This window comes from Chrysemys picta, chromosome 3, assembly GCF_011386835.1.
Source record: "Chrysemys picta bellii isolate R12L10 chromosome 3, ASM1138683v2, whole genome shotgun sequence".
NCBI lineage: Eukaryota > Metazoa > Chordata > Testudines > Emydidae > Chrysemys > Chrysemys picta.
The window spans coordinates 150,612,103-150,630,497 of NC_088793.1; the positions used below are offsets into that span (position 1 = coordinate 150,612,103).

General features: G+C 46.4%; 2 protein-coding genes across 3 annotated transcripts in view; both read right to left on the minus strand.

Annotated features, from left to right (window-relative positions):
• The window catches only part of KCNK17 (potassium two pore domain channel subfamily K member 17), a 54,570-nt gene extending 53,602 nt beyond the window's left edge, over positions 1-968 (minus strand). The window contains exon 1 of one of the 2 annotated variants that reach the window (XM_008175444.4): positions 523-968. In XM_008175444.4, coding sequence (XP_008173666.2) covers positions 523-753 — 231 coding nt within the window. In that variant the 5' untranslated portion in view covers positions 754-968. The remainder of the gene's footprint in view (positions 1-522) is intronic. The other variant, XM_065589268.1, reaches the window with a different exon arrangement.
• Positions 969-5,897: 4,929 nt separating this feature from the next.
• Positions 5,898-18,054, minus strand: KCNK16 (potassium two pore domain channel subfamily K member 16). Its single transcript, XM_008175449.4, has 5 exons — positions 16,999-18,054; positions 11,279-11,393; positions 10,530-10,696; positions 9,265-9,430; positions 5,898-7,349 (listed from the first exon to the last, which is right to left on the minus strand). Exons 1-5 carry the CDS (start codon positions 17,209-17,211, stop codon positions 7,132-7,134), a joined length of 879 nt encoding a protein of 292 aa, XP_008173671.1. The 5' UTR covers positions 17,212-18,054; the 3' UTR covers positions 5,898-7,131.
• Positions 18,055-18,395: the final 341 nt, after the last annotated feature.

The window sequence follows — 18,395 nt, forward strand, 5'->3', positions numbered from 1 at the left end:
AGGGATGGATACCCTGATCTCTTCAAGCAGAGAGAGTCCCAAAGCCCCTCGAGTGCCAGCTGTATATGGTAAAAAGAACAGGAGTACTTGTGGCACCTTAGAGACTAACAAATTTATTAGAGCATAAGCTTTCGTGGGCTACTGCCCACTTCTTCGGATGCATAACAGAAGTGGGTTGTAGCCCACGAAAGCTTATGCTCTAATAAATTTGTTAGTCTCTAAGGTGCCACAAGTACTCCTGTTCTTTTTGCGGATACAGACTAACACGGCTGCTACTCTGAAAGCTGTATATGGTGTGTGCCAGCCATGCATTGGTACCGCTCCTGCTGGAGCTCCCCCAGGGAAGGGGCACCACTCACTCAATATCTCACCCAGCTGCCCCCTACTCCTCAGGGACCACGTGCCCACCCAGGGGCTAGGGCTACTTGTCCCTTCGGGGGGAAGCGCACAGCCACCTCCCCTTGGGCGGGGATCGCCAGACCCTCTGCCCCCGCCTCCCGGGGGGAGTCCCCAGCCCCCTACCTGGATGAGGCGCTCCAGGGCCGGCCCCTTCAGGCACGTGTAATTGCCCAGCAGCTCCCACTTGTCCTGCAGCAGCTGCTGCGCCGAGTGGCGCTCGGCGGGCCCCTCCAGCGCCCAGAACGCCGTGCTGCCCAGCAGCAGGTAGCCCACGTAGGCCAGCAGCAGCAGCAGGGTCCCGGGCAGCCGCCACCAGCGCCGCCCGGCCACGGCGTCCCCCTGCGCCCTGCACATCGCACCGCGGCTCCCCGGACTCCGGGCGAGCACCGGCCGGGGCCGGAGGCAGGCAACGCGGGGGGCGGGGAAAGGGCGCTGGAGGCGGCTCCAATGTAGCCCAGGGCCTCCCCGCCTCCCCGCCCTTCAGCGGGGATCAGGGGGACCCAGCCCCATCCCAGTGGTGAGGGAATCAGGAGCATCTGGTACCCCCGGAAGTGGTGGATCAGGGGCACCCAGATCCCTCTTCAGTCTCCATGTCCCGCCCCTCCGCCCCGCTCTCTGGTACCACAGGGGCCTGACCCATGCGGATATAGTTAGTTTGTCCTGTGGCCAGCATAGGAGCAGCAGTTCTGGGGCACCACCACAATTTCCCAGGGGCCAGAGGGGAAAAGCTCCAGCTGATATTACCAGTCCCCTGAGCCATCCCTCCCTCTTTGCCACACTCCTGTAGCCCTTTTCTGGGCTGTGCCTCAGGGTTTCCTTTCCGAAGGACGGCGTCACCATGTGCTCCCTAGCTGCAGACTAAGAGACTCTTCAAGAGTGGTTCTGGCCACTCAAACTTTCTGGTGCCCTCTGTGCCTTGTTGCCCTCAACCAGTCATTTTGCGTCATGGTTCTCCATCCTTGTCCTACGGTGTGTACCGCAGAACCAGTATGTTTAATGTGCATCCCATCTGACTGCTCCTGACCACCAATCTCATTATTTCACAGATAGTCCCCTAATAGTGCCCACCTATCCAGGTCTTTCTGTGTTTGGTTCTTTACTTCTACTCTAGTTGTTGGCCAATCTAGTGTCATCCACAAGCCTGGAGTCTCTACTAGTGAAACCTTCCTCTGAGTCCTTTATACTTGGGAATGAAACCAGCAGGCCCTGTGCCACTTTCTGAGGGACTCCACTCATCATCATCTTCCATCAGGGGAAACTGACCTTGATCATCTAACCCAGTGACACATTCCCTGTGGTCTGAGAGGCACTTCATGGTGATCTGCAGAGAACGGGCTTTCTTTCTTGTTTCCTGCTGCTAAATCACATTAAAAAGGGAGTTAAAATATTTTCTTAATATGACTTTTCCATGTAAGTGATTGATGAACTTGACACAGGGCTGATAAGTGAAGGTGAAGGGGGGGGGGAGGAGTCCTGAGGCATTCTCTCTATCAAGGTGTGGTCCATTCTATGAAAAATATGAGACCTCCCGCCACCCTCATCTAACCTATTCCTTATCCATACAGGACTGGTGCCTTCTATGCTGAATTTGCTAATTTGGTGGATTAGCCTGTTGTGCAGGACTGTGTCAAATGCTACCCTGAATTCAAGTAGAGTATATACAGTATGCCCCATCACCCCAGACTAATCTCTGTGGTCTCCACAAAACAAAGCAAAACAAATAATTTTTGGACACAAGCTTGACTAATTTAGGGACAGATTGTGACCATGCAGGAGAGTAAGAGGCACCCCTTAAATCCCTGAGAAAGCCTCCCAGACCTTGTGTCTGTTTAGACCCCAATGCCCAGAACAGCGGAAGTGGAAGAGGAGAATGGATGGATCCTTGGCTGCAACCATTTACCAGTACAGCTGAGCTGGCAAAGGGACTGTTGTAATTTGCTGCTGGTACAGAGGGTGGAAAGGAGAGCTTCAGGGCTGTGCCTAAAGGTGCAATCTAACCCTTTACAATTAAAGTTGCTCAGATGCATTTTCTAATAACACAAATATTACACATCAAAAGAATGAGTTAAGGCAAATTCACACTCAACATACAAGCAGCCTCCAAGCATTAAATCACTACCACAGTGACGTTCAACCGTACCAGCAGCATAATAGTCTCTTTCACATGCTCACTTTCAGTTCAAGAATCGTCACTTGCAATGCATGCATCAAAGAACTGAAAATTGCACTGCACAGCCTTACCTCTTACTTTCCAAAGTACTGTTATTTAATAATCGCATGTGAGTTATAATCTTAAAATTAGATGTCTCCAGATGTCTCAGAGGGACAAAGGAGGAAAAGATGGTTACAGTCTGCATTGCCTATCTTATCAAAAACACAGATACATTTCTACTATATTTTTACATTATGACCATATAAAAACCAGATCAGCTGCACAATGCATACTATGAAACATAATCATGCACAAATATTACTGACATGCACTTATGCTATTTAATACATATATTAATGATAAGATATATAAAACAACTTAACAGGTGAGAGTTCAAGTTTTCTGTCGAGAACCGAGCCCATTTTCAAATCTAAATCAGGATACCCTTGTTAGAAGGAACTGGGGGGAAGAAAAAGCTTCACCCCAAAAGCTCCTAAAAGGGGCCACTTAAATACCAATCATTCATAAACTAATAAATGGATTAAAATGAAAATCCCCAGCAAATTCTTTCTGCACTCAAAGAGTAAGTGTCATAAGTCTGGGAAGGATACACTGTATTAAGGATTTTCAACCTTTTTCCATTCAGGACCCAAAAAACACTTCCAGTTTCCTGTTCAGGATCCACCTAATATCCCACAATCCACAAGATTCTGAGACTGGGGCCATGACAAAAAATTGCAGGTGGTATATTGGTGCTCGGGGACTTGTTGCGGTGGGATGGTGCAGAGGTTGCCAGACTTGGAGGGAGATCTTTGGGATGGGTGTGCTGGCGGGCTTTCTAGTTAGAGGCCTGGTGCCATCCTGGTGGCCTGGTTGGGGATGGAGTGGCAGCTGCTGGTGATTACCTGCTCATGTATCCACACAGTGCCCAGCTCTGGGGCAATCCTGTTTACACAGGCTGCAATGCCAGCTCCACAACTTCAGGAGTGCTGCTTCCCCTGCACCAGAGCCAAGCAGTTTACAGGAAGTTGAGAGAGGTCCACTCTGTACAGGAAGCAGAGATTGCATTGTTAGCAACAGGAATAGGGAGGGGGCAAGATACTCCTTTCCTGTCCTCCCCTGGCTCCTTAGTGACCATACCATAATAATGCCTGGCCTGGCTCTTATATAGTGTTCTTCAGCAGTAGATCTTCTGCCATTTTATTTTCCTCAGCTGGTAGGTTGTGCCTCAGCACCCATCCCCTCAGAATTCACCCGAGGTTCAAATTGCACCCACTGAGAAACACTGCACTCTTATTCATACATAAAAAAAGTATTTTGTCCCTGCTTTAAGTGCAAATTGCAATGTAACCTGAACAACGGAGCTGTCATGGCATCACTATAATCTTTAGGCTCTTGTACAAGGCTTGAAAAATCCACTGGACAGTGGTGAAAAAGAAACTTTTCCCCCTGGTGAGTGTGAGGAGCCTTAAATCATCAGCATCTGCAGAATTTAAGATTTTTCTTTCTTTTGTAATTTGTTTTCTAGCCATTATGGTTGTTAAGAAAACCTTTCATGTCTGAGCTGATACAGCATTAATGTATCTTCCTGAGTCTGCAGACAGACAACTCCAGAATCTCTGCAGCTACTCGGAGTGTCGTCAAAAGCAGCAGCAGCAGCACTGTGAACGTAACAAGTCTCTGGACGCTTTCACTTTTACTATTCAGAACTAGGGCCAGTGGGGATTTTTTGGATGAGTCAGTGTGTGTGTGTGTGTGTGTGTGTGTGTGTGTGTGTGTGTGTGTGTGTGTGTGTGTGTGTGTGTGTGTGTAAATGCAGCGTCATCAAAACCAAAACTGTTTGTGAATCAAGGTCGGTTCTGACGAATCTCCTGACTCGAAAAAACGTTGAAAAAAAAGTTTTGAAATTGTTGAAATGTTTCTTTGATGTTTTCAAAACAAAGAATTCCAAGGTACTGGTTCGGAATGACTTTTTCATTCAAATTTTAAGACTAAAAAGAGTTAATCAAAGGGGAAAAAGGGAAACAAAACATTTCAAAAATCATTGCAGCAAAATGTTTCAATTGACCCAAACCAATTTGTTTTTCCCATTTCATGAACATTTTTGAGATTTTGTCCTAATTGGGGACGATACAGATTTTCAAATTCTTCAAAATAATTGTGGGATGGGAAAAGGGTTTGCTGCCCAACTCTATTCAAAATCATGTGGGTGGCACTGGAAACTGACAAAAATCATGTCAGTGTTGCTCTGCTGCTGTTTGGCAAAGCCAATGGCTAGCAATGGAGCTATATACTGGTAGGAGGACTGGGCTGAGGAAGTGGAGACTCCAACTGCAAACTGCCAGGAGGCGGGGAGAGAGAGAGAGAGAGAGAGAGTGTGTGTGTGTGTGTGTGTGTGAAAATAGAGTAGCAGAGAGCTCCCCAACATGTAAGGCACATGTTGTATCCCTGGTCTAGTCATCTTTGCACATGTTTAGCACATTGTGTGGCAGGCAGCACAGTGAAAGGTATTTTGTACACCTGCCTTTAGCCTCTGGCCTGGCACACATGGTTTGTGTTGCCTAGGTTGGGTGAGGAAGGTGTGGAAGACAGGAGGGGTGGGATGGAATCTGGATCGTATGCACAAGTCAGTACAACTTTACTTGGTACCTGATCATGTCATTCATACAAATGGCAGCCCACAATGTTTCATAGAGCTAGATAATATAAGGCAGAATATAATATAAATTGCAAAGACAGTGGTGAAAAGACAGCATCTAATGACAATATGTGAGCATTTGGTCTGAGGGAGGGAAAAGAGTGGATATAGGTAAGCAAGATTTTCAGATGAGAGTTGCAAAAATATGGAGAGCTAACTAACTCACAGAGATCCAAGGCAGCTGTTCCAGACAGCAGAAGCTACAGAGCAGGCGGTTCTTGCACTCATTTAGGAGATTGTGTGAAGGGACAGAGGGGAGATCAGTGCTAGGTAGGTAGTAGCAAGATCAGAATGAGGTGTAGAATGGGGTGATGGTGTCATGAGCCTTACTGAGCAAGCCCAATAAGTGGGAGCTGTCCACTCTTATTTCCCAGCATTTCAGACTTGAGCACCCAGTCTGGAGTCTCCAGGTTCCAACCATCAGTGGGGAAAACAGGTACCAGGTAAGATGCAAGATCAAGCCTTTGTTGTGAATCTCCTTAGAACACAGAATCCAGCAGAGGAGAAGTGTGGGATGAGTTTCACACCTTGTGCACTCCAATTTGCTGCAGATTTTATAGACATCTTTCCCACAGTGAAATATCAAATTGCTAGTTGAGAGGCTGTCATGTGGTGAACTGTAATCAATAAATCATGGGCCACTGCTGGTTAACTCTGTCAGTCAGGTTGTATTTTGGGCACACTGTCCATGAAGGTTCCATTTATAACAGGCTTATAAAGGGTTAATAAATTATTAATATATGTTATTAGCATTGCACATACAGAAGTAGCATATGTCATAATGGTTACAAGCATATCTATAGAAGACGTTATTGATTAACTCTTTATAAAGTTTGTTGTACGTGGGACCCATATTTCTACTGTTCAACGACAGGATCGTTCCACACGTGTGGCTTTTGTTTTGCTTTTCCACCTCCTTGACTGATGTAAGAGCTGTTACTCTTGGTTGACAGCAGTTGTGAGAAAATCAGACTCCTTGTTCTCACCAACTAATGCCATGCATGTAACAGAGAGCAGGATTTGGAATGGGAGGAGTCGGCCAGTTTTGCTTAGGACTGAATGGACAGTACTGACTTCACATAGTCCATGAGAGTTTCTTAATGAATGGGCCCAAAGCAGGTACCACACCTTGGCAGAGGATTTCTGAACTGGCAGGAAATAAGGAAGTCTGCTTGCAGCAATAGTCACTGAGCAAGGGACTGGTATCATCAAGGGACTTGGGAGATCAGAATTTGGTATCAGATGCCTGTTTATTCCAGATGAAGTTCTTAGAGTGCAGACAGCTCTGGAATGGACACAGTGTTTCTAAGCAATTTTAAGGAGAAGCTTTTCAGCCCAGCTGGACAATGATAGAAATGTAACCACTGAATATGTAGGACAAAATCTGCCAAGAGGTTTCAGAAAAAGCTTCATTTGATGAATGTGGTTAAACAGGTGGCCAGGCCTGGTCCTGTTTTTCTCATTGTGTCTGCTTGGAAGTGAAATTCAGCTCAGCTCTCTTGATGTCAGGTATTCCCACCCTCACTGTGAGACTGTGGATGGATTTAACAGAATTCAATTCCAGTAGCTAAAGATCAAATCAGAGGGATGGTAACTAATTATTTCAGGAGAACTTGCACCAGGGAGTCGTTGAGTGGAAAGTGAGTGCTGAATACTGGGATGTTTGTTTTACAGTTCCACTCCCTCAAAGGGGTTTTTATTCAGCTGCTGCCTTTACACTATGAAGGGCTTTCCTTTCTTCTGAAAATATCTTCTCCCTTGGAGATAGTCTGCAGCCTGTGGTTTAGATCCAGCAATCTCTTACCCAGAAAGCTTGCTTGGTGTGTATGAGGCAGGAGCAGGGGAGCCTTGCTCTTTCTAAAGTGCTCTCCATGAGCCTCTCTCAGCTAGGTATGTGGATTCTGGGTTGATCAGGGTCATCCTCCATCTTGGTAATGGCTTCTTCTGCTGTGCCAGGCTTGTGCCACTTTAACTGAAGGAATTTTTCCATCAGGTCAGCTCCCAAGTTAAAGACCAGAGCGAGCCAGGCCAAGCCAAAAACAATCCAAATTGCCGCCAGGCTCCTGTACATCGAGATGTAGTGCTTGTTAGGATCTGTGCCTGAAAAAAACGTGAAACTTCACATGTTAGATTGGACCCCTGGGACTGGCAAACAACAGGCCAACAGTATGCAAAACACACATAACCTCATGCAAAGGTCTATTGTGAGGTCATGTGAGCTACACTGATCCCACATAAGAAATCTACTGTATGTGGGCATATGTCCTAGAATGATTCCCATGTTTTCTTGCTCACGTCTGGCCTACACTAGAAAATTAACTCAGCATAACTATGTCGTTCAGGACTGTGGAAAAAATCCACACGTCGAGCAGTGTAGTTAAGTTGACCTAAGTCCTCATGTATCCATGAGAAGAATTCTTCCATTGACCTACTACTGCCTCTTGGGGAGGTGGATTACCTACGTTGATGGGAGAACCCCTCCTGTCGACACAGGTAGTGTCTACACTGAAGCGCTACAGCAACGCAGCTGTAGCATTTTAAGTGTAGACATATCCCCAGTGTCTGAGGTTCGGCTTGGAGTAGATGGGATCAAAATTGTAAGGCCCCCCATCTGCACACAGAATTGCAGGCTGGGAACTTGCTGCTTTATTTAACTGCATCACAGCACAGTGAAGGGAAAACTCCCACTGACTAAACAAGAAGTAAGAGTGGCACGGAGCATGGCTCCATCCTAAACTACTCTGGGTAACCCATTTAACCCTATCATGACCACTTTACTATACCTGCTATACATCTAATAAATAGGACAAGAAAGTGATGTGACTGATTTACTCAATTTGTGGCATCTCCATGCAATCAAGCTGTTACTTTCATCAAACTTCAACTAACATGTGGTGTTTAACCTTAACCAGGGCTATGTAAAATTATTCATTCTAGCCTGTGTTGATGGGAAATGATCATGTTATAACCATATTAGAAAGGTATGTTTTATTCTACATCTGGTTCTCTAACATGTTAGAATATTATTTTAGCCACACCCATAGGTTATCACACCCATGTTTTTTTTTTCTGTAGTATGCAGTATGCCTGAGTTCTGAACAGAGAGGCTCAGATATTATTTGCTGAATACATTACCAAGCAAATAGTGCCATTTTGTATATGTATGTATATGGGGGGGATGGAGGGTGTCACTGATACCCATATGGCAGTTCTAGTGAATGAATGGTCAGTGCATCAGCTAAGGACCAAATGCATCACTGATCTCCACAGTATCACAGCCAGGCCTTAAGGCAAAGAGACTCTCACAATGCACAGACAAAACTTCTGGGAAGTGAGGGGAGGATAAACCCCAGAGAAGGTGACAGAACCTATTGTTCTTTCTACACATGTGGACATTCTATACCTCATGTGTTAAGTGTATTACTTAAGTGAGCTGGTGCAGAGAAAGGAGAAAGGCCTCCTCTCTGGCAGTGACTCTAGGGCACAGCCAGTGCCCCTGGGGATTATATGCTGCCATTTGGTAGATTTTCTTACAAGGGCCTCTGCTTGCTACTAGTATTCACCCTGTAATTATAATCCCTGGCAGCTCAGTATGAGACATGGCTTGATTCCTAAAAATGTTTGATAGAGTTTCTTGTCTAGTCCATACGTGGGTGACACTAATTGGGACTGGATGGCTCGCAGGATTAGTAATGGGATATAGAGTCTTTCACCTCTATGTCTGTGGCTCATTCTAAACCAGGTTGGGCACAGTTAGTATCTAATCGGTGTTCAGTGGTTTGTGTGAAATGAATTTGGTGGGTCTCAGTGGACAAGAATCCACGCCCATCATCACAATTGGCAATACTTAACGGCCTTGTTGGCAGTCTTAGTAGAGACATAGGGCCAGATTCTGATCTACTTATGCCAGACTTACACTGGTGTAACTCATTAACTTCTGCAGAGTTATTCCCAATTTACAGTGGTCTAAGAACATAGGCCTATAAAGTTCATCCAACCCCACCCCCTTCATTACCTACTACATAATCCCCAAATCCAATGGTGCTGAGGGTGATGAAGGTGAAGTAGAAGCCTTCTCCATAGCTCCAGCCTTCTACATAACTGAAGATCATAGGTGGGAATACTAGAAAAAGCAAGGTTCCGGCGGTCAGAAAGAGGGCCAATGCCAGTGTCTGCACTACCTGTAGGAGAGAAGGAAAATGGCAGCTCAGCGGCATTGAGTGTCTGTCACAGGGTGGTTGGTGGATTTTTTTATTGTTGCTGGTTTGTAGAAAATACAGGGGTGAGCTCATATCACATTTTCAAACATCTGTCTGCAACCAAGAAGACCAGAAACTAATTTTATTTAAATGAAAGCTGTGATTTTCACATGACTCCAGGAGCTGGACCTTTAACAAAAACACCAAGTATGTGTGGCTCATGATAAAATGGTGAGAGTTGGCAACCATTGACATCAATGGCCAACAAATACATGACTAATTCTGTGCGTGCATTTACCTTGAATGAACTCACAGTCATAACTACTGAATTTGCAAGTCTGAAAGCATGGGCCTTATTGTCTCTGCCTCAGTTTCCCCCTAATGTAAAATAGTTCATTACCTATCTCCCAGGGGTTTTGTAAACTTTTAAAAGAAAACCAGAACATTTTGTTTAAAGTTACAAACATTTCAGAGTTATGAACAACCACCATTCCCGAGGTGTTCGTAACTTTCAGGTTCTATTGTAGTTTAAAACCACTACAGGCTGGGCACTGTAGGCCTGATTCAGTGCAGCACTTAAGTACATACTTGTAGTCCATCAAAGTCAATGGGACTTGGGCACATGCTCAAAGTTAAGAACATGCTATCGTGCTCTGGGGAATCAGGGCTTAAGACAGGCAAAGATCGTTTCCTTCAGACAAGAGCAAATTACACCTCTACTTCGATATAACACGACCCGATATAACACGAATTTGGATATAACACGGTAAATCAGTGCTCCGGGGGGGACGGGGCTGCGCACTCCGGTGGATCAAAGCAAGTTCAATATAACGTGGTTTCACCTATAACACGGTAAGATTTTTTGTCTCCCGAGGACAGTGTTATATTGAGGTAGAAGTGTACTTCAAAGTCATCATCTATAAATGTGACCTGTTAACTTCCTGATATAGAAAGGACACATGATTATGATGTCCCAGGATCTACACACAAATAGGCAGCAGCGAAGCCTGAGGTGCCATCTGTTTCAGAAAACCAATTAGCTTTAAAACAGAGGAAGACCAATGATAAATGGATACTGTACCCGAGCACGGCCTGGCTTGTGCACCCATCTCTCCAGAGTGATCAGGTGTGCATTGAGTCCTTTCCCCAGCTGATTGAGAAAGGCCAGGTTAAGCGGCACCCCAAACAAGGCATAAAACACACAGAACACCTGCCCAGCCACCGTACTGGGGGCCAAGTTACCGTAACCTGCAGTGAAGGAGAGAAAAAAGGGACAATTAAATTAAAAGGCTTGGAAGGTCAGTTTAGTTCAGTTCCATTGTGCCCCAGCTTATCCACACCTTTCCAGACAGAATTCTGGCTGGAGAAAATGGCACAGCCACTGATTGGGCCCCAAATCTTTGTCACTATCAAAAGAACACTGGACATGAAAAATTATTTAAAAATATCTTATCCTTCCACATTAGGGGTCTGATTTTCAACCCAGGGCTCCAATTTTGTGACGAACGCAACTAACTTGGTTTGCACAAGCAGATGCAGTACCTGTCTTGCACACACAGCGCAGTCTGCATATGCAAATGAAGGCTTTGCTGGTGCAAAATGGGCATGTGCCCACTTTTGAAGGTGCAATAAGCTGGGTATGCAGACTGAACATGCAGAATTGGAGGCTGGCTGAAAATGTGGCACTTTAAATATGCCCCACACTGATACAGACTCCCCTGACAGGTCTAGTCTATCCAGCTGTCACTAGTGATTCAGTCTTTCACAAGACAGTTGGAGGAAGCATCTGTTGACAGAGGAAGAGGTTAATAGGAAGAGAGGCTGCCTCACCTATAGTTGTGACAACGGTTCCTGCGAAAAAGAAAGAATTGCTGAAGTCCCAGTTGCTGGGGTTGGTAGAGTTTCCTTCTGGGTTGACCCCTTTCTCCCATGCTTCCAGGATGACCTGAAGCAGAAGAAGAGCACAAGACAACACAGGTGAGCAGCATGTATAGGCTCATGATAAAGATTGTCAGGTAAAAAGGATGGACAGGTGAGTGTTGATGGATGTCTTGAGCAAGCTTAGATGTGTAATAAGCAATGGAGTTTCTAGACAGGTTAGAGTTTGATCAGAAGGACCTGATATAGGTCTCTCAGTGGCTCAGCAAAGCTGAGGAGTAGAGCTGGCCAGGGGCCTGTGCCCTCCTTATAGGAGAACAGGAGCACCCAAGTACGAACATTTCAGTAACTTGCTGGAGGATGAAGGGAAGGGAATGGAGGGGGCACCGAAAGGGATTGAATTAGGGAAACAAAGTGATGATAAACCATAAAAACAAAGGTTGCTCCTCCTCCGTCCCTCCCACTCTCCATCTCATCCCAGACTTATGTGTGACTCATGCATGTTTGTGGGTGGAGGGGGAGGAGTGGCTGGTTCACCTCTACATCATGAGGGCTAGTTCTGTTTTTAGCTATAGCTTCTCAGTATCTCCACCAATCATCTCCAGGCCTTTCCTTTCTGTCTGACAGCCTGGGGTTAATTTATGAGACATCCTCTGCTGCTCTAGACTGCTCTCACCTGCTGGGTGTTGCAGTGGGCCAAAGTCAACATGGGCAAAGGGAGTGCAGCTCCCCAAATTCAGTTGTAATGTGAAATATTTTACTTGTCTGTCAAAAATCATAGAATCCTAGGGCTGGAAGGGACCTCAAGAATTCATCTAGTCCAGGGATTGGCAACCTTTGGCCTGCAGCCCACCAGGGTAAGCACCCTGGTGGGCCGGGCCAGTTTGTTTACCTGCCGCGTCCGCAGGTTCGGCCGATTGCGGCTCCCATGGGAGTAGGCAGCAGCAGATGGGCAGTTTTGAAAATGTCAGAGGTGTCTAAAGGACACCTCTAAAGTCAGAGGACTTAGGAACTTAGAGGCAGCTAGGCACCTAAATACCTTAAGTCATTTATGAACATGGGACATAGTCTCCTAAGTCAGTGCTTCGCAAAGCCGGTCCGCTGCTTGTTCAGGGAAAGCCCCTGGAGGTCCGGGCCAGTTTGTTTACCTGCCGCGTTCGCAGGTTCAGCCGATCGCGGCTCCCACTGGCTGCGGTTCGCCGCTCCAGGCCAATGGGGGCTGCAGGAAGGGCGGCCAGCACATCCCTCAGCCCATGCCGCTTCCCGTAGCCCCCAGTGGCCTGGAGCAGCGAACCACGGCCAGTGAGAGCCGCGATTGGCAGAACCTGCGGACGCAGCAGGTAAACAAATAGCCCGGCCCGCCAGGGTGCTTACCCTGGCGGGCCGCGGGCCAAAGGTTGCCAATCCCTGATCTAGTCCATCCCCCTGCACTGCTCAGAACTAACTATATCTCGACCATTCCTGGAAGGTGTTTGTCTAAACTATTATTAAAAACCTCTAATGATGGGGAGTCCACAACCTCCCTTGGAAGCCTATTCCAGCACTTAATTACCCTTATAGTTAGAAAGGTTTTCCTAATATCTAACCTAAATTTTCCTTGCTGCAGATTAAACCCATTACTTCTTGGCCTACCTTCAGTGGACATGCAGAACAACTGATCACAGTCCTCTTTATAACTGCCTTAACATATTCGAAGACTGTTATCAGGTCCCCCCTTGATCTTCTTTTCTCAAGATTAAACTTGACCGTTTTGTTAACGTTTCCTCATAGGCCAGGTTTTCTTTTATAATTTTTGTTGTTCTCTTCTGGACTCTCTCCAATTTGTCCACATCGTTCCTAAAGTGTGGCACCCAGAATTGGATGCAGTACTCCAGCTGAGGCCTCACCAGTGCTGAGTAGTGTAGGACAGCTACCTCCAGTGCCTTACCTACAACACATACACTGCAGAATGATTTTAGCCTTTATTGCAACTGCATCAAATTGTTGGCTCATATTCCATTTGTGAGCCACTATAACCCCTAGATCCTTATATCCAACTAAATGCCCCTGGGTGAGTAGAATATTGCCTGGCTGCTGTTCTATTCCCTCCACAGGGCAGTGGCATCTGTTGGAGTTGTGAGGATCTGTTCTATTTTCCTCTCACCACGTTTGAGCTCCAAGGTCCTGGCCCTCACCCTTCCACCAGGTGACTGAATGAACCTCATTTGTGCACCCACCACCCTGCTCCTTAAGCAGCAGAAAGGGTTGCTTCTAGAGTGACACAAAACCTAGAGGGGCTGAGTGTGCTGCCCCAATAGCCATTTCAGCCTCAACGACCCAACAACCAGGAGATCAGCGCTAAAGGTTGGGGGATGCTCATTCAAAACCCAAACCCTTGACTGCTGCTGGGGGCATTATCTCTGCAATGCCTCATTCCAGGGCAATGTGGATTGCACCACTTCTGAAATGTTAGCTGATCTGATGCGCACTGAATAACACAACTTTTGGTTGGTTGGGGTTTAACACCTTACATTATTCTTTCAGTAACAATTCCTACAGCATCTGGGAATCTGCAAAGCGTGTGAAACCCATCAGTTAAGACTGTTGTGCATCTGGCCACATTCGATTCCGTTATAGTAGTGCCATTCACACTTTTCTCCCTTCTATTACCAAATAGCTTTGTTCTAGCCATTAAAAACCTCTTCTGGGAGTTTGATAAATCAAACTATCCAAAATGACTGCTGTGTTTTTAACTGGCAATGAGGAGAGAAGAATGAAATTTCAGACTGCACTGAGGTACAAATCCCTGTCCTTTGCCACTCAGAATGCCTAAAAGGCCCTCAGCTCTAATCCATGGCCCACAAGGAGCAACTCTCCGTTCTCTGCAGTTCAAAGTGCAAATGCTCAGAAGTATAATCTCCATTAAGCTGCACATGCCAAGTGCAGAAGGAAAATTTAATGCAGTTTTAAAATACCTTTTAAATACTCCAGCCATAAATACCCTCTCTGGGCCGTCACATCCATATCCTGACACTGTGGGCCATATCTTCTGGTATGGTCTGTCTGCTTTGTGACTCATGCTAGCAGGATCTGGCTGTGCTGCCAACATATCCAGACCCAGGCAGATCATTCCAGCGTAAGAAGGATCCTCTGGGACAAAACGTTAGCTGAATGGCTTCTACCTCCTCCCACCCCTGATGCTGGTGTAGAGAGTGTGGCTGGGGAAAACGGGTACAGCTGGTATGCTCCAATACTGCACCAATCTGTTGCTGCCTTTTTGATTCTCTTGGGACCATTAGCACCCAAAGTAAATTAGAGCAGCCCTCCACAAGGGGACCAGCCCTGCATAAAGCTATCACAGGAGCTGAAGAGAGCAAAGGTGAACTTTATACCACTTTTTATTCCTTCCTCCGCACCTGCACTGCATTCTCCTTAGCCATAGCCAAGGGTTTGGCCCCGTGTGTCAGGATTGATGTTCTCAGACAAATGGCTGGAAGCGTGGGCCTGGGCAGCAAAGTGACTCTAAAAATGGCTCCTCTTTACACAGGTATTCTGCTTCCTGTCTGTATCTAGGGTCAGCTCTACTTCATTTTCTGACACAAAATACGTTTTTACCAGAGATGGGCCCAGGTCACAAAGTTTTATGTGAATTTCCTGATGTTTTAGGCTATTCACATCAGGCCCATCTCAGTGTTTTTCCTTCTAGCCCTGCAGAGCTAACGGAGATGGAACAACGGGAATCTGCTTCTTGCAGAATCAACTCAATTGTTAATGGAGGTAAAGTCCAAACACAGTTACTGGAGATAATGTATGAGCCAGAAGCGACACTAACTTTTGACTCTCAGATCCCAGGGGGTGGAGTTGCAGGGCTGGGAGTCAGAAAGTCCAGTTTTTCAATTTAACTGAGCAAAGCCGACCCCGTGACACTGGCACACAATAAGCATGGAGCTGCAACAATGCCTTTTACACAGTGACTTTTCAGAGTAGCACAACACTTTAGCTTGGGTAGACGGGTGTCTCATGATTGAACAGGTAAACAATAAAGACTACTGACAGATGATGGTTTCTTAGCAGTGCTCTCAGAGCTAGGGATTCAATTTTGGAAGAATTTTATTCCTTCTTATTAATAATAGCTGGGAATGTGTCTAAAAGGCATTGTGACGGATGACACAGTTCTCTCTGCTTGTCCTTCACAGCTCTCCCTGTGATCTAGTGAGCTGTTTTTGAGTGTGAGTCGTTTCAAGTCTGATACATGATATCTGATACTTTGGTGCCCTCTGCTGGTTCATTCCAGAACAGCTAGCAGTTGAAACATTCTTTGTATTCAATACAACCAGAGGTTCAGCAAAATTCTTCTCTCAATGACAGTGCAACCCCTTTAGTTTTAATATAGTTCTATTGGTGTAAGACAGGAGAATTTGGCCCCCAGGGAGCTTCCTAGGTTATTAGGGACTGGACTAAATAATGCATTAGCCCTATGAAGATATCCCAATTGGGCTTAGAGCTAGGAGTCATCGTCTCTCTGTATCTGGGCATCAGGGCTCTCTTCTCTGTCATGTTCCGTGCAGTGCAAAGCACTCAACAAGTAACACATCGCAGTATTAGTAATTACCCAGTGGTCTTAATGGACCAAGGTTCAGGCAGAATCATTCACTTCCTGCTACCTTTGTGATCTGTACTTCACTCTTCTATCAAGTCCATTTACTGTGCCTGCTGGGCTCTTTGTTCATCTGGGAATTGATCGGTGGAAACCCATCAGACCAAGAGTACAATGCAAACTGGCATCCTGTTTGGAGTAGTTTAATGGCCTTACTGAAACGGTTAGCAGAAGGAAAGGCTCCCAGTCTGCTGTTGGAGAAATTACGAGCATGAAGAAGAGATCTGATCGATTCAAGGATTTCTTATTGCCCTGTCATTGCATACTACAACCAAGGAGTACAGCTTTCAGTAACCTTAGAGGGTATTGCAACTGCCCTTGAACCTGTTTTAAGCTTAAAACCTATTTATTTTGAGTGCACATTGGACCAGATGCAAGTACATGTTGTGTTGGTTCCTCTAAATGACAAAGTAAATGAGTTTAAAGATCTCATTGTACATGCTTTCGCTTCTGCCGACCTGGTGTCAAATACTGCCTGAGGTAACAAATGAAATGGAGTTTACACATCTTAACCTGGTACCTTGTGGATGTTTACCCACTCCCCCAAAACACAGTACAATATGGCATAGCTCATGGCATTTGAAAGGGCTAGAGCTGGAATAGCAAGGGGTGCTGCAGGACAAGGTCCAGGCAGAGATGTGTAGAGACGATACAGGTCTGGGCTGAGGTGCACTGGCAGAGCTGCCTTTCTTTCTTAAGGTTTGCAATAGCGTTCATCAGTGCAGTACTGAAGGGCTGAGCTGGGCACAGGACTGGGAGAGGGGAATTACGTTGAGGCAGCCCTCAGTTGCATCAGCAGAAGTGTGTGTTTGGGGAGCCTCACCGTGGAAAAGGCAAGACGTGCTGTAGGTCAGGATTGAGGTGAAATGGCAGAACTGTGTGGAGGGAGCTTGCACAGCATCTGCCTTTCTTTAGACAGCTAGTTCTTTAATTTCACAGATGTTAAATCGATCTCCGCATTTTTAGTAAAAATGGATAAACCCTCCAGGACCAAACTAAGCCTTGAGCTCAGAGCTGGGCAGCCTGCTCCTCTTACCTGTACAAACTGCTCCAGGGCTTGCTTGTCCAAGCACGTGTAGTTCTTCAGGAACTTGAGTTTCTCCAGCTGGAATTGGTCCCGAGACTGGGCCTCTGCCTGCTTCTCCAGCAGCTGGAACACCATGGCCCCCAGGAGGAGGTAAAAGAGATACCCCACCACCAGCACCAGAGTCCAGTTGATCCGTCGGCCACGCACCACAAGGTGGGACATGCTGCTGCTGTGAGGTGGCAGGCAGCTCTCCCTTCTGAGCACTCACTGGGTTAATGTGCCGCGAGGCACACTGCCCCCGGCGCTGAGGAATCACACGGTCACCGTTCCAGCTATCGCTGCAGAGAGTCTGTTTAAACAGCTTAAGGGCATCAGGCCTGTATGAAATGAAACGAGTGCAAACAGCGTTCATCTCCCTTCATCTTTTCTTCAGCCAGGAGTGAACTAACTGGCGAGCCCTTGTTAGGTAACACGAATGTTAATAAGAACGCTTTACTCTTATAAAGTATCTTTTCCTCCAAGAATCTCAACAGGCATTACAACTCTTGATGATTGAAGCCTCACAAACCCCCTGCATTCTCCTCATTTTCTAGAGTGGGGAACTGAGGCCAGAGGTGGTAAGTGACATACCCAAAGTCACACAGTGAGTTGACAGCAGACTCTCAGGAAGAGACTCTCAGAGTCGACTCCCAGCACCTTGCTCTAACTACTAGACTTCAGTACAAGGCAGCGCTATAATCTCTCTAGTTAGAAGAGACTCCCCAGAACAGAGAAGAGCATGGAGCTGAAGGCATTGAAAAGTCAGTAGCTGCAGGCTGTACCATACAAACATTGGTGGCATCATTGAACACAACAGGATGAAGCTCAGAAACATCCTGAGGAAAGCTAGGTCACAAAGTGGAGCGTCGAGCAAGTTCAGTCCTCTCACTGCCTGGCTTGCTGGTTCCAAACTCCTTATCGGTGGACTCCACACCTGGAAAAGCCCTTAGTCTGTAGCTTTAGGGAATGACTCACTCATCTTTGCTGCTGCCGCTCTCCAGGTTGCCCTTTTAATCCAAATGCACGAGGGGAAGGAGAGCTAAAGGTTAATCGTTAGCTAAAACGGTCCCACAGACTCACTCACGGGAGTCTTAATGATTTTCATGCACTGGAAGGGAGCTGGAGTTTTGTATTTTACAGGAGGAAGAGCCAATGGCATCTTGGCCAAAACGTGGCTGAAAGAAAACACAGCCAAGGCAAGGAAGCCACGTCTGGCTGTTATCAAACCTCCTTCCTGTTCAAATGCTCTGGATAATGGTTTCCTTCCTTTGCTTAGTGTTTAGGGTTTTTTCACCAGCCTTGAAATGGTGCTTGGGGAAGTAGACTAAAGGCTGTGATGGGTCATGTCCACTTCTGGGAGAACCTTC